Genomic DNA, 14,738 nt, shown 5'->3' on the forward strand with positions numbered 1-14,738 from the left:
TAGTGAGGGCTAGAAAGTCCTGCTAATACTTTACTGTTGGGAAGAGAGATCAGGACACTAAACATCCTGAGCTCTCTGCAACATACCTTCTACAGTGGTTTAGCCCTTGAAAAAGTTCAATACTGATATTATTTATACACGTCTGATAGATATTTAAAAATCTCTGGTATCGAGGAGAAGAGGCTGAGACATTTATTACACCACGCCAGGATCAAACAATGATTTTGTAATTATTGTGTGATTTGTAATCACAACTGAGCTATTTACTGCATTGCTTCTATCTGGCACACAAACACAACGTGCACAAAATCCTCTTGTCTCCCGTACTTCCAGCAATTCCTACCCTAAGGAAAAGGTTCCTGAGCTAAAAGGAGTATCTGCACTGGCAGCAGCAGGTAGGAAAGCAGAACATGATGTGAGAAAAGCATCCTGAGAGCAGGGCTGCCCACCCAGGCCTGAGACTTTGCTGCAGTGGAAGGACATGGAGGTGACTCCAATTTCAGAGCCTTCATGGTCACGCTGGCTGGCTGTACACCTCTGCAGTGTAACATAGCTTTTTAATTTGCTGCGTGGGGATGAAAGTATCTCCTGAAAAGCAATTAAACTGCTGGATGTTTATGAGCCTATGCAAGGAGATGGAACAGAAGGCTTATCCTATGAGAATAAGATAGTGGACAACAATAAGGGGGAGATCAAATATAAAATGAATTAAAAGATAATATTTGTGATCAAGCCTGGAATATTGCAAGTCCCACATTTTCAGAGTGAAATCATGTTTACTTTAATAAATTGTGCCTATGCAATGCAGACTTGAGTATAAATTCTTCCAGTTGATATCTTTTATACCTACTTTTGTGTGCAAATATGGAGATCTGACGATTTCAAATGGAAGCCAGAATGGAGAGAAAGGACAGTCTAGTATTTTGGGAATGCAAATTCAGGTAAGTGTTTTTATTCATAGACTGGCCACAGACTTTGTATGTGGCCTTGGACATTAATTCTAACTTGCTTCCCAATTTAAAAATGAAAAGTTCTGGGAATGACATGAATACAAATCACAAGCTAACTGAGAAAGGCTCAGTGATGCAGAGATGAGACCATTGGGCAATTCAGCATCTGGAGGTTTAGTTCTCTCCAATACACAATTAGAGCAGAGTGGCTGAACCAAACAGTCAATCTCAGCTTTGGTACATGTGCTTCTTATGCTGGGGGCCCCAGAGCTGGATGCAACACGGCAGGTGGGGTCTCATGAGAATGGAGCAGAGAGGCAGAATCCCTCCCTCATCTGCCCACAGCGCTGGGGATGAGCCCAGGACACGTTTGGCTTTCTGGACTGCGAGTGCACATTACTGGGTCACTTTGAGCTTCCTGTCAACCAACACCCCCAAGTCCTTCTCTTCAGGGCTGCTCTCAATCCATGTAACTGGACAAAACTCTTCATATAACAAGAGCTTCTACCTTCTCTAAACTTTCACTCATATTTCACAGCAAATTCAATCTGAAGGGCTTTCCTGTGACTCGTAAGCATCCAGAGACAAGTGCATCAATTCCAGCATCCAGGTCTGACTAGAACCACCTCAGAAGTGTCAAAACATGACAAGGAAGGCAGTTCTCCCAGTAGCTCAGACAGTTTATCATGCAGCATGGCCTTATGAGATACCCAAAAGGAGCACGTCAAAAAGCTTATCTGAGCGACTCATCAAAGCTCCCAAGTAAAACGGTGGAAGAGTCTAATCTGAAGTGAAACATCACTGCATTGCAAATGCTCTCATGCCTCTGACAGCTGCTGAGCTAGATTTAAGCTCTGCAGCCTTTGCTTTTGTGTTTCCTAGCAGAACACATCTCATTTATCCTCATCCACCTGACCGCAGCAGCTGATAACAGCCCAGGTCAAACCTCACCGCCTTTCATTTGAGGAACTTCACATTGATTTTAAGGGTCTTTGGACCAGATCTGAGGCACAACTCCAATATCTGCATAACTACAGACTACTTTTTCCCCAGCATAATTCCATGATGGATTGTTATGGTACATCAAGAGAGAAGGAGAGATGAGACCACTGAATAAGTCGGTGGACTTGCATCAAAAATGCAACAGCAAGTCAGTGGATTGGTTTCTCTGTGCCACTTCTGTTATCTAGGTTTTCTTTTCTACAGCAAGTGTTTGAGAAAACAAACGCTGAGTCAATACTTCTGAGATCAGATTAATATGCAGCACAGCTAATGAAATTTGTAGTTAAGCTGAAGTTTTGTTTTTGGCAGCTTGAACTGCCTAAAATCCTAATTCAATTGCAATCTACTCACAGAGCACAGCTGTTTTGCTTGGCTAAACTTTTCTCACCACTTAATAAGATATTTTTTTATTTAACTTTCAGTTCTGCCTAGGAGCCCCAGTGGGTCTTTTAAAACAGAAGATTATTATTAGAAATTAATTAAGTATTCTTTTCAATTCTGTCTCCTGAGAGCAACTAGGCATTGTTGCTGATCTCCTCTGCATTAAGACATTACTGATTGTCATTCATGGAATGATAGTGTGGATGTCTCATCTGGAAGATACATAACTCCATAAATATGAAAGATTTGAAAGATATTTAATACAAAATATAATAAATCAGCACAAATAATAAACATGTAATTGCAATGTCAAGCACAGCACAGGCGTGTGAAGACTATAAACAGCAGAATAAAAATAGACACACATTCCAGGGACAAAAAAAAAATCTTACTGCAATTACAGGACCCCAATGGATTACACTTAGTCTGTGTTTCAGCACATTGCAAACCCCGGCTGAACAATTCTAAGAACATCAAATGTAATTAAAGACAGTTGATTAGATGTGTTGTGGTTTTTTTCTTAAGGAACCAATGACTATAATGTGTTTGTTGCACTTCCCCCTCCCACTGCACATGACTACAAGAAGGACAGACTAAGGCTGCCACCTCTGGAGGCTTTTCCTAAGAGAACCAAACCCAATAAGCACCAACAGCCTCATGCAGTATTTGATCTGAGGCCTTGGATGTGCATATTAATGCACTACTGACAGAACTAGCTATGCATTTAACATGGCCCTTCATGCCTGAGATGGCTGTTGGTCTGTTTGATTTTCACTAAACTCAGGGGTATCTGTATGACTAACTGGTGTCATACTCTAACCAGGAAGGGATGTGAAGAGAAGAAAGCCATCACAACAATCAACCTCTTAAGTCTCAATAATAACGTGGAATTCAACTTACTTTTTTGGTCTGTAGTCAGGGATGGACCTGTCCAGTGATATCCTGTCACTGAGCTGGGCATTGTAACCATATTCTTCGTACTTGGTCTCTGATTCGTGGCTATCATCTCTGAGGGTAGCAGCCATTCCCCCCTGGCCCAGGCCTCCTGGACCTTCAACTAATCCCATGGGCTTTGCCAGACCTAAATGAAATAGATTAAAAAAAAAAAAATCAAATTATTCATAAAAAGGAAACGGATAGAAACTCTTCTGTGACCACAAAATGTTTTCAGATAAATGAGATCTGAACTCCCACGAAGCTCAGCTCTGAAACCCTCACGGCTCTGTGGAAATTATCCTCAGCTTTTCAAACCAGAGTCTAAATCAACACATCTTGTAGAATCAGTGCATAATGAGCAAACTATAAAGAATTAATTAGCAGCTTTCACGATTTCTTCTTTTTCCAAAATGCCTAATTATTGTTAAGATAATTAAGAAAAAATTTTCCCGTAAGAACTGGAGGATTTCCCAGTATAGCCCATTATAGCTCCACTCATTTTAAGGGAGATACATTGATTTCCACCACATGTAGATGTGTCATTAACTCCACATTAATGCCAGTTCTGGAACACATGTTGGACCTGAGGCATCTGCTCTGGGACTCTAAGCCCACTGCAGCTCCTGAAGGGTCCAGGTTTGGTTCCCATTTTGGGCACAGAGCTGTGGGCTGGTGACCAGCTTTGCTGGGTAGGAAACACAGAGTAAATCTGATTCCATTGCACGAGTCAACAGACTGACCAAGAAGACAAGCAGGAAAGTGCTCATGTCCTGCCTCAAACTGTGCAAGGAGAATCAAAGGAAACAGTCCTGGTGGGCTGAGCTGACCCCCAGCAGGAAGGCAGAGCACTTATTCCTGCTTATCAACTTTCTGCTATTAAAAAACCAAATAATGAAAAAAAACCACGAGTTACCAGCACAAGCCACTAAATCCTGGAGAATTTGGACCTAATGCAATAACTGGAGACAAATCTAAACCATTGCACTGTGTTGAGCCGTTCCTTACTAAGACACCACTGAGCATGCTGGGGGTGAACAGGACTTATGATGCTGGTTGTCATTCTCTAGTGCAGCCCTGACAGGTTCTACCTTCATTATTACAAGCATTGTGATGCCTAATGTTATGATACTTGGGGCATTTAAGAAGGACTGTTTGAATTTTCTGTAAGAAAAGCGGAGAACAAGAGAAATCATAGTTTCTCTTGAAACATGACTAAAACTCAAGAGTTGTCTTGATTTCAAACCACAGAAATTCTTCTACCTTACTAAGCGAAGCACTTCAATCCACATTCTGGAAATATTTTAAGGAGCTTCATTTTGAAGGAAATTGTAACATTTGTCCTTTTTGTTCTCATTTAGGATGAGAGGCTACTTGGCACTTTGACCAGCTTTAGTATTTAACATTACTTCCTTTGGAAAAATTAGAACAGAAGGGCCTGATGTTGCCATCCCTGGCCTGACAATTATTCCTTGCTCGAGTAATTACAGAAATTACATGTCTGAGACTCTAAATCTCTCCCCACCCTAAAGGAAAAGCACAGCAGCCTAATCTTCCTGCATGATACAGTCTCAGACTGAACAGACACTAACAGCAAGCAGTGATGCTGCAAGCCTCTGCTTTACATGCCCAACATATGGAATCTTAAAGGGGGCTTGGTTTAGGAGGAAAGTCAGCAGTTCCCTCCAAAAAAATCTCAATTTAGGCACTTCTAAAAAATAAATAAATAAAAAACCCCAGAAAACTAGATACTTCACAAAGCCTATGTCCTTGAAAGACCTCAATGTGGAAACTCATTTGCTGATCATTTGGAATCATCTAGGCTGGGTTCTGATGTTACATCAAAGCAAATTGAAGATGACTTCATTAAAGTTAACTGACCTGCTTTGATGAAAGGGTCTCCAAGATGTGGCATGCTCATCTGACTTTAAACAATTTAATTCCAGTAGTTGAAAACTTTGTTCTTTATACTCTATGCTCTTGCAGTTTATGGAACAAAACACTTGCATCTTTATGGTACAAGTAATGAGAGAATGAAACTTCCAACCCACAGGAAGCATCAGGTACTTTGCTACTTTTCTTATGAGGGAATCAGTTAGATAGCCTGCCAAACCATGCATAATGACTATTATTTCATCTACCTTTTTCCTGATATTCTAGCCCTTCATGCTGCTAATCTAATCTTGTTCTGGGAAGGAGTCATCTCATGTCTCCCTTACTCTCAGAGCATATTTCTGTGAGGTTTTTTCTGCATCTGTTACCCAAATTGTAGCTTAGTCTGACTGACAGCTATTCTAGCAATGCAGTAATATTGGCCAATATACAGCAGCAATTAATGATACCACATTGCTTCACTCTTCAGGAAGAGCAATAAATTGCCTCTAGAAGTTTTTGAGAACAATGAATGTAGTATATTTTATATATGCATTTGTGTGTTAGATGCAGCAATTACAGGCAATGTTCTTCAATGCACAGTTGGTTAGCTAGACACAACAGAACCACATCTCACATATTTGCATAGCATTTTCCATCTCAAAAGCTGATTTGCTGTTGCTTCAGCAAGTGCCTCCTCAACAGAGGGCTTTTTCCCATCACTAGCTAATTCCAGATGGTAACTTGCTAACCTCAAAATCCACGGTTACTGCACTGGTCAGCCTTCTTGAAAAAACAGGAAAGGAGTGCCAGTTCAGCAGCATCTTCCCAAAAACAGGCTGGTATTAAGAGATGGGATCAGAAGACGGGTGATGGGAGAGAGTGTCACTCAGCCTGGCTGAAGCAGAGGCTGCTGCTGCACAGGACACATCCACTCAGCACTTCCAGGCCCTCATCCAAGGGGTGTCCAACAGTCTGGGACCATTTGAGCAGAATGATCTCATCAGAGGCCTTCCAGCATGCCAGACATGGGAACAGCACCTGGGAGGGCACAGAGGAGCAGAGCACTCCACAGCAGTGCTCCCACGGGATGCATAACTGGGCTGCCAAAGACAGAGAGGCAACAAAGAACAAGTCATTTGTGCCCCTTGCCTTGTGCTGCTCAGCAAAAACCCAGACAGCCTTCAGGGACACCCCACAGGAAAACTTATTCCCCTGGGTCTTGCCTACTGGAACAACAGGGAAAGGGATACATTTCTGGAAATGCTGCTGCTCAGCAGGGAGACAACTGCTATTGATTTTAAATGCTGGGTGTTCAGGTCCTACCTACACTGATGGGGACAGAGGGGGAAGTACTTCTGGTTCAGCTTCCAGCATATTACCTGGGTTTTAGCCAAGGCAGAACAGGTAAGAGCACTTTTCTGTTTTCTTTTTTTGAAGCTTGTTGCAAGCTTCCAGATCCTCCTTTTCTCTTTGGGTTACTTACCTACAGCTCTAAATAGTGCCCATTTCACCCATTTTTCCGTGGCCTATGAAGCCAAAGAGGGCAGGGCACAGCAGCACTGCTGCCAGTGGAACCCTGCAGAGCCAGGGATTGAAATCATGGGGCTGGGCAGGAAGGGGATGCCCAGTGAGCTGCTGCTTTTAAAGCTGTCTTTTCTTTAAATTTTTTAGACAAAAAATATCCCCAGCCCAAACGCCGGGATTGGTCATAGCCAGTTCAGTGCTGCAGATGACAATGAGGTCACAAACAATTAGAGTCTGTCATTCATCTCAAATTTATTGCTCTCACTGCAGTGATTTCTGTGTAAGACAGAAATTGTTGGGAGAATGAAGAGCAGAATGAACTGGCCTTAGTTCCTTAAGCAGATTAATTACTCCACAGGATGCATAATTTTCTAGGAAGAAACGAGATCTTCTCTTTTTCATCATAAACCCTGTCACAATGGGAAAAGTACTAAAGAGATTTATGTGAGAAACTATGGCAAAAGCTAGATCAGATTACATCTGTGATTATTTTACTATTCTTTTTTTCTTTTTTTGCAACACAATTACAGGGAGCTGTAAATCAGGTTGAGTCAAGGTTCTCAGACAAAATTAACCTTTCGACAAATCAAACCAAAAATAAGTGATTGAAAATAATCATACAACCACATTCTCAACAGTTTTCCCTTGACTCCTGTAAATACTGCACAAACTATGGTAAATGAAGAAATGATCATAACTAAAGAGTGGCTCTCTGCAATTATTCCTTGGAGAACAGAAAAAACGTGTTGCCTCACAGGCATAAATTTGCTGAGTGCATTAGCAGTTCAGTGCACCAACATTAAACCTGGGGAAGGATTTTACTTTTTTATTTTACTTTACCTTTTTACTTTACCTTATTTTACTGCATTCTGCAGTTGCAAGCAGGAAAAAACCACCAAACTTATTTGAAACTATTTCACTTTGCAAACAGCAGCATGCAGCACAAGGAGCTGGTAGTGTTTAGCTCATGATTCAATCTAAATGTTAAACAGAGCCTGGCCCTTAATTTTTGCATATCCTAACTTTCTATATCCCAACTCAGTTTCTCCCACCATGACCCTGAAGTAAGGCTACACAGTAGGTAAGATTTGCTGCTCGGAGAACTGATCTGAATTTTGCCCATATCAAAGGTGCTTACTTTCTGAGCTGGAAGGAATGCTGTCTGTGGAGGAGATTTAGTTTTACATACAGAAATATCCAGGAAATCCCATAGGGATACAAGCTCCAACTTCCTGCAAAGAGAAGAGCAACAAACGAAACCTGGTCCAATTTAAATGACTCCAGCACTTCCATTTATCTGAAATCCAAAATGCAGTCTTATTTTTATATAGTTGTAGACCAGTTTGATGCATCTTTTGCTTGAAAGGTTTATGGCCCCTGCTACCCAGTCTCAGCCCCAAGTATCTCTGCAGATACAGCAGGGAGAAGACAAACAGCATCCTGTGGCTGATGGCTTGAAAAAGAAAAAAACTGCAACAGCTTGTAAAGCTGAAGCACCTGATGTGCAACTTTTTGGCTCTATAAACTAGAAGGTGGTTTTGTGCCTTGACCTCATCTCCAGACCTCAAGTAAAAAGCCTGAGAAACTACTTCTTAGTCTTCATGCCCAGACAAGTAGCAATCCTGGGAGGAGACTGCTGAATGCTGGTGAAGGGATGAAGGGATTTGGCAGCTCTGCCTGCAGGAGGGCTGCTCCTTTTCCACCCCCAGAAGCCAGTCAGGCAGAGAGACTGCAGAATCAAGAGCCTTGGAAATTAAGTAGATCAGGACAAACTACCTGGAAAGAGGACAGATATCCAACCCCTTTTGTGCTTTGCCACATGTTTCTTCTTCTTCAAAACAGGGACTTTTCCTGGTTGCAGAGAGCACCCTGAGGCACAGCCTGGGAATATCTGTCAAGAGCTCAACATCATCATGGCCAGGGCTGTTCTCAGCATGTGGGCTGGAAGCTCACCCTTATTCCATCCTACACACTCTGCTCCCACCACATTGACACATTAATCCTTAAATCCTATGCAATAAGTCCTACCAGGACAGGATTTGGCCAGAACAGCTTTTTTTCCTTTGTCTTTTCACAGCATGCAGTCCAGATTTTAGGATACCATTGCAGCAAATACTACAGGAGCCCAGAAGGACAGTTCCTACCCCAAAAAACTCACTGTCAATGGAGACAAGAAAGATAATGAGAGAAGAAGACATGAAGAGAACATGGATCAGTGGGAGAGGCAGAGGTTGCAGTGCAGCAGTGGCCTGTGGAATTCATCCTTGTCAGAACAGCAAGAAAAAAAGTTGTTTCATAGCCCACTGGAGGATCTTTTCTACCCCATTGAACAGACTCTATCCCACACACATATGGCTTCTTTGGGATGAAAAGGAGAGGATTCCCATGGAAAAGTAACCTAAGGATAGGATTTATAGCGTTCTCCAACATAATGTGTTCGAGGTGTTTCTGACATGACTCTTGTAGAAAAGCTTGTGATAAAAGCTCCCTACTCATTCAGGTTATTTTGAGATGATGAAAGATGGCAGGTTTGTGTCTGTAGAGGGAAGGAGTCCATGGGGATCTCTGGCAAAGCTGCTCCATGCCAAATGCAAGATTCCTAGTGCATGACTTAATACTTGGGGAAAGAGGAGAGGAATATCTGAGGAAATAAAAAGAACAATGTGTAACGGAGGGCAAGGTACAGGAGAGGGATCTAGTCCATCAGTGTTGACAACAGGGCTGCTGGGGGGAAAAAAAGGAACATTCTGTCCTTGCAGAACCATCTTCTCTCCTGCATGTGCTGTTCACTGGTGCAGCACAACCCCCCTGCCCTCTTACAGGCTTCATCTTTTGTTCCCTGGCTTCACAGAAACAGCACTGTGCAGGCTACTCCCTCTCTAGGCACAAAATTCATTAGTGCTTTTTAATTGGAAGAAATACTGTGTTTTTATGTACAGATATCTAATATCAAAAGTAATTGCTTTTATAGAACACTCATTTGGAGCTGGTTTCCCCTTGAGATGAGAAAATGTATTCTAATTACAACAGATAATTCAGGAGGAGATAAACAGATTGACGAGTGGAAGGACCAAGAAATAGCAGCTACACAGTCCATTGGAGATGAAGATAAAAGCTCATTTGTGAGGTAGGACACTGATTCCAAGTTTGCAGATAATAGGAGAGGTGCCAGAGTTTTGCCAGAGACTTGATATAAACAAAAATCAATTTCCTAACATGCCATCCTTAGGCCAGGGAGAGCTATCTGATACATTTTTAAACATAAATTTTGACTAACAAAATAAAAAGCCCTTATTCCATATGCAAAACTTTAAATGATACGTGTGTGACTGATTTTTCTTTCCATTTTCATTTTAGTGATCAAAAAGATCATTCACAGAGAAAGATCAGTTAGTTATTTTTAAATAAGTAACAGATGCCACGATTCTTCTAGAAGTTTTAAAATCCCAGAAGACTCGTGGTTTGTGCTGGTGAAACACATGAAATGGATTTCTCTCTTCAGGGCTTTGGAGGAAAGCCAGAAAACTCCTCTGGTGATGGCATAAATCTGGAGTTGAGGAGGAGGAGCTGAAATGTTGGTATATCTGCCTGACAGCCCACTGATATTAAAAGGAGACAAAATCTGAGTGTCATCAGTTTGGCACTTGGTCCCTGGCAGGACCCAACACCTGAGGCTTCAGAGGGAATGAAACACAAATCATGAAGCACTTGGCCAATTAAACTCTGCACTGCCCCTGGAAGCAGAGTTCCCTTCTGAACCCTATAGGCAGGTAACTAAAGCCCTGAAGCATAATATTAGATTACCCTCATTATCTTAACTCAGACAGGTAGAAATAGGGCTTAAAACTACCCAGTGTCCTTTAAAAGCCCAGCCACTAATATTGGATTCAAGGGCCTCCTGCAGCAATGAATTCTCTGGTACTGTCACGGTCAGAGTGTCACTGACTCACATGAAATGGATCATCTGTATCAATATATTAGATTTTCTTTAACTTTTTCAGGGAAGCAGAGGTGAAAACTCCTGGGGAAAGTGATCATTAAAACAATAACAGAGCCATTCTAGAGGAAGAGAGAGGGACTTCTCCTTGAAAAGACCCAAGGTGCAAGAGCTAAAACTTTGGGGCTGTTTAATTAGATTCAGGAACAAGGTGTTCTAGGCAAAGTTAAAGGGCTTTCATTTCGTAAATGAGAAAAATACCTTTTGAAAAGCAAACAGTTTGCTTGCATGAATCAGAGGTAGGGAAGGAATGCAGCAGACACTGCAGGAAGGCAGTTCTGGCCCAAGGTCTGACAGGATGGAGCCCACAGTTGGAATGATGGGAATGCTGCTGGATGCAATGACATTTTCTTGCACCTACAGAGCTGACTGCACATCTCTAACCATTAAAAATACCCCTTTGATTTCTGATGCAATTCTGGATTAGAAATCCCTGACTGCTCTATTCTCAGAACAGCTCAACTATAGCAGTCAATCCCACAGGGTTAGGTTCCATAAAGAAAAATAACTGTTTTTAAGCATCAGGAATCCCAAAACAAAGCATCTAACTTCAGGTCCTATGCAGGCTCATACTATACTCTATTGTGCTGTTAATAAAGTCTAAAGTAATCAAAGGCTCTATCAGATCTGACATTGCCCAGCCTGCCAAATTACTGCCTTTCAGCCCAGGTTTCAATCAGGCACCCCTGGGACACTGGCTCAGGGATCGTGTCCAAGGCTAAGCAAGTCTCTTCCCTCCTTGCTCAGGGGTGTTTGGAGAGCTCTGACAAGGCCAGGCGAGCCCACCTCCTGCAGCATCACTCTGCAATCACGCCCTACATTATCTGCAGACGTTCAGCTGCCTCCCTGCTCATTTACCTAAACAGCCTGCTATTAAATTAAACCAACACAGTCACACAGAGAGCCTTCCCAATAACAAAGTCACATAGAACACTTTCCCATTGTGTGGCCCAGGAGCTCCTGTTCAGCTCGTTTCACACAGCACAGGGGACAGCACCGAGCCCAGACCAGGAGCTGCTGGAACTCAACAGCACATTGCTCCTGAAAGCAGCTCTCCATTCTCCACTGGTGTGAAATCAGTCACTGAGTTCACCTCTGGCCATGCAACCACAATAAAGAGACAATGTGAACAACTACAGACCTGCTGGCACATCCACTGTTATCCCTCCCACGCTCCAAGGGTCACTGTCCACTGCCTTTATTGGCCATGAGAGAATGAAATGATCTCAGAAAGTTCCCAGTTCTGTCAGAGCAGAGCTAGTTTTCTGTCTGCTGCCTCTCAATCTTATCATCAGGCATTTCTCTTTGGGAACACATGGTGGAAGAGACCAGCTGCCCCTGAGGATGTGAGATTTCAAATACTTCCCTCCAATCTCTTAAAAAACCAGTTAATTTGGATATCAGTTTTCCCAGGATCCAGAGAGAGCCTTGGTTCCACCCTTTTCCTTTCAGTGTGATATTGCCTTAAAGGCTCTGTAAAGGTGACATACTCTTCTTTTGCATTATTGCACAGCACTGTTGATGGCTGGTTTCAAAACATTCATTTTCCTGACAGACCATCTATTTTACATCCTTAGATATGTGTATTTTTCTTGACCTGTGTTTGTATTCTTCTTTTTCAGGCACATCTTTGACACCTCTCAGGGAGTTTGGCTTGGGAATTTGGTTGAGACAGAACCTGCATCTCTGCTTTTCCTCCTCTTTCCTCCTTTCACTTTATTTTCATATCTCATGTCAACATACACCACAGCTATGCCTTGCTCGTCAGTGCCAGGCTGCAGTGTCTCCTTCCATCAACCTCTTAACATGTGCATGACTTAATTTTCTGCCAGCAGGACAAGTCAGTTCAAAACCAAACACAGGACACATTTTAATCAGCAAAAATACAGCCCAGAATCCAGCATCTAAAACCAAAATGCTTACAAATCAACAAATTAGGGTAGATTTGAAGCTACAATGGGTGAGGAAAATTACTATGCAGAGTCCTCCTAATTGATGAGACAAACTGACAGCCACATTTAAAGCAGATCTGTCTATTAGAGGATGTGCCCAACTAAAGGTCTGAGACTCCTCTGCTCACAGAGGAGAAGGAGGAATAGGAGGAGTCCACAATGCTGAGAATCTTACTCGGTTTTGAAGTGCCTTGCTATTGTTCAAGGAAATGCTGAGGCTGGATTTGGTTCTGGCTCTAGAAAGGAAAGCTCTTTATATTCACAAAAGAAAGCCTGTTTAGAAATGAAAGACATGATGTTGCATGGGCAGCTTATAACATACAATTAATCAGGGATTTATCAGGGACAAATAAGAAGAATTAGGTACCATATTCTCTGGGGGCAGTAAATCAAAGGATGAGATAGCTTCGCAAAAGAAAGGAGAAACGAGGATAAATAGCAATTGCCAATAAATTTGAGAAAATGAAGATGTAATGTTACCAAGAAAATATTGGCACAATGTTTTATTTAAAAGCGGTAATAAAAACATTGCTTACTTTGATTTCTGCCCTTTCTGGTTTATTGTTGATATAAAGATAAATTGACTCAGACTTCCAGGAGCGGGAAAGCTACGATCCACTGTTACAGGCACTTTAAAACCCAGCCCTGCTATAATAACTGATTCATTATTAACAAGATTGGCTTCGTTGCGTGTGGGTATTTGTACGAATTGACTGTGACCCAGGGCTAGTTTAGGTCCTGACAAACTCACTGCAGGACAAGTGGGCTTGCTTTGATAAAGGCAGGATGCATTTGGTAACAGCAGAGCATGTTTAAATTACCACACATATGTAGAATTCAGATCATATGTAAAGACAACGGCCAAGTTTTTGAAATTGTGGATAAGCCTTCTTCAATTTACTTTCCTAATGCCACTGACTGCAGTAGTGCTGCTTATCTGGTTTCCACCAAGGCAATGTAAAAAAGAAATTCAATTTTTCTTAGAGCTTTCCTTTCCCTTCTGCTGAAATTCCATGAAAGAATGAATGTTCCTGTCCCCTGATGTCTCCGGTTTGTACTTACGACTACATTATGAGGTGTTAAATGACACAGTAAAGAGAGAAATGAGGACAGTGATAGAAGGTGCCTTTACACAGGAGAAGATCATCCTTCAGTGAAGAGACTGCCACGAATCAGAATCTGAATTTCAGAAGCTCGAGTTCTGAGTTTACAGCTTGGACTCATCACTCCTCAAGGACACAAAGCTGCCACGCTCCCCGGTCACACTTAAACTTCAGGTCACACCCACATTTCTCCTGAGCAGAAAGAACTTCCCAGCACCAAATGGTCCCAGATAAAGGCCGTGCTGAGCCCTCTGGTCCATGACAGGCATCATGAGAGGATGAGCAGCAAAGAGCAGCACAGGAGCATTTCTCTGCTCCTCACGTGATTTAATGATTCAGTCACTCCTGAAAGGCAACGAGACAAGCCAGACAAGCATCCTGAGTCTGCCACCTTGGAAAACTGAAAGTAAAGGAAGCCCTCCTGCAGTACTGGGGTAGTGTCAGGGAAATGTCATGCTGCTATAGTTATTACCCAAAATAAGCAGGAAAGCAGAGAAAAAAAATGCTCCTGTTAACATATTGCCAATTAACAGAGCAAGCAGAGGAATTAAATGTGCAGATCTGAGTCTGGTTCCTTTAGAAGTCAAGAACTTGATTTTCGTGTTTGTGTTTAAATGGGTAAAAACCCCATTTGTTACCAATACAATTTACAGTCTGGCTTGCTACAAAAAAGCAGTGTATGGGACCATGCTGTCTGCCTTTGTCTATCAGTCTGCTTCCCTCACCTCTCCTTGTTAGATTTTGAGGACTGCTTCTAATTTCAGCCAAAGCTTGGCAGACAGTCAGAGGTCTCCAAAAATTACATTTCTGCAACTGTCACAAAAGTCAACATCTGGGAAGAAAGTGCCATTAAAATGCTCCTGCTGAGAGAAGAGGTTTGGTGAAAGATCAAATACAAGAGACCTATTGAAGCTATTAGAGACCACCCAAAAACTCACCTCTGGGATACCAACCCACAAGAATGTCAGCTTTCTTGGTTTAGCTGCTCAAGGAACTAAACACTTATTTTTAGGATTAAATG

At 42.1% G+C, this 14,738-nt stretch overlaps 1 protein-coding gene across 3 annotated transcripts in view; it reads right to left on the minus strand.

Annotated features, from left to right (window-relative positions):
• GALNT9 (polypeptide N-acetylgalactosaminyltransferase 9) overlaps window positions 1–14,738 on the minus strand; it is a 136,088-nt gene that overhangs the window by 108,853 nt on the left and 12,497 nt on the right. The window contains exons 1-2 of one of the 3 annotated variants that reach the window (XM_064675275.1): window positions 14,443–14,462; window positions 3,234–3,414 (exon numbers count right to left, since the gene is read on the minus strand). The exons of 1 other annotated variant lie outside the window; for it this stretch is intronic. In XM_064675275.1, the coding sequence (XP_064531345.1) occupies window positions 3,234–3,400 (167 nt within the window). In that variant the 5' untranslated portion in view covers window positions 3,401–3,414; window positions 14,443–14,462. Of the gene's footprint in view, window positions 1–3,233; window positions 3,415–14,442; window positions 14,463–14,738 lie in introns of those variants that run through there. One more of the 3 variants, XM_064675274.1, reaches the window with a different exon arrangement.

Source organism: Pseudopipra pipra, chromosome 18, assembly GCF_036250125.1.
Source record: "Pseudopipra pipra isolate bDixPip1 chromosome 18, bDixPip1.hap1, whole genome shotgun sequence".
Lineage (NCBI taxonomy): Eukaryota > Metazoa > Chordata > Aves > Passeriformes > Pipridae > Pseudopipra > Pseudopipra pipra.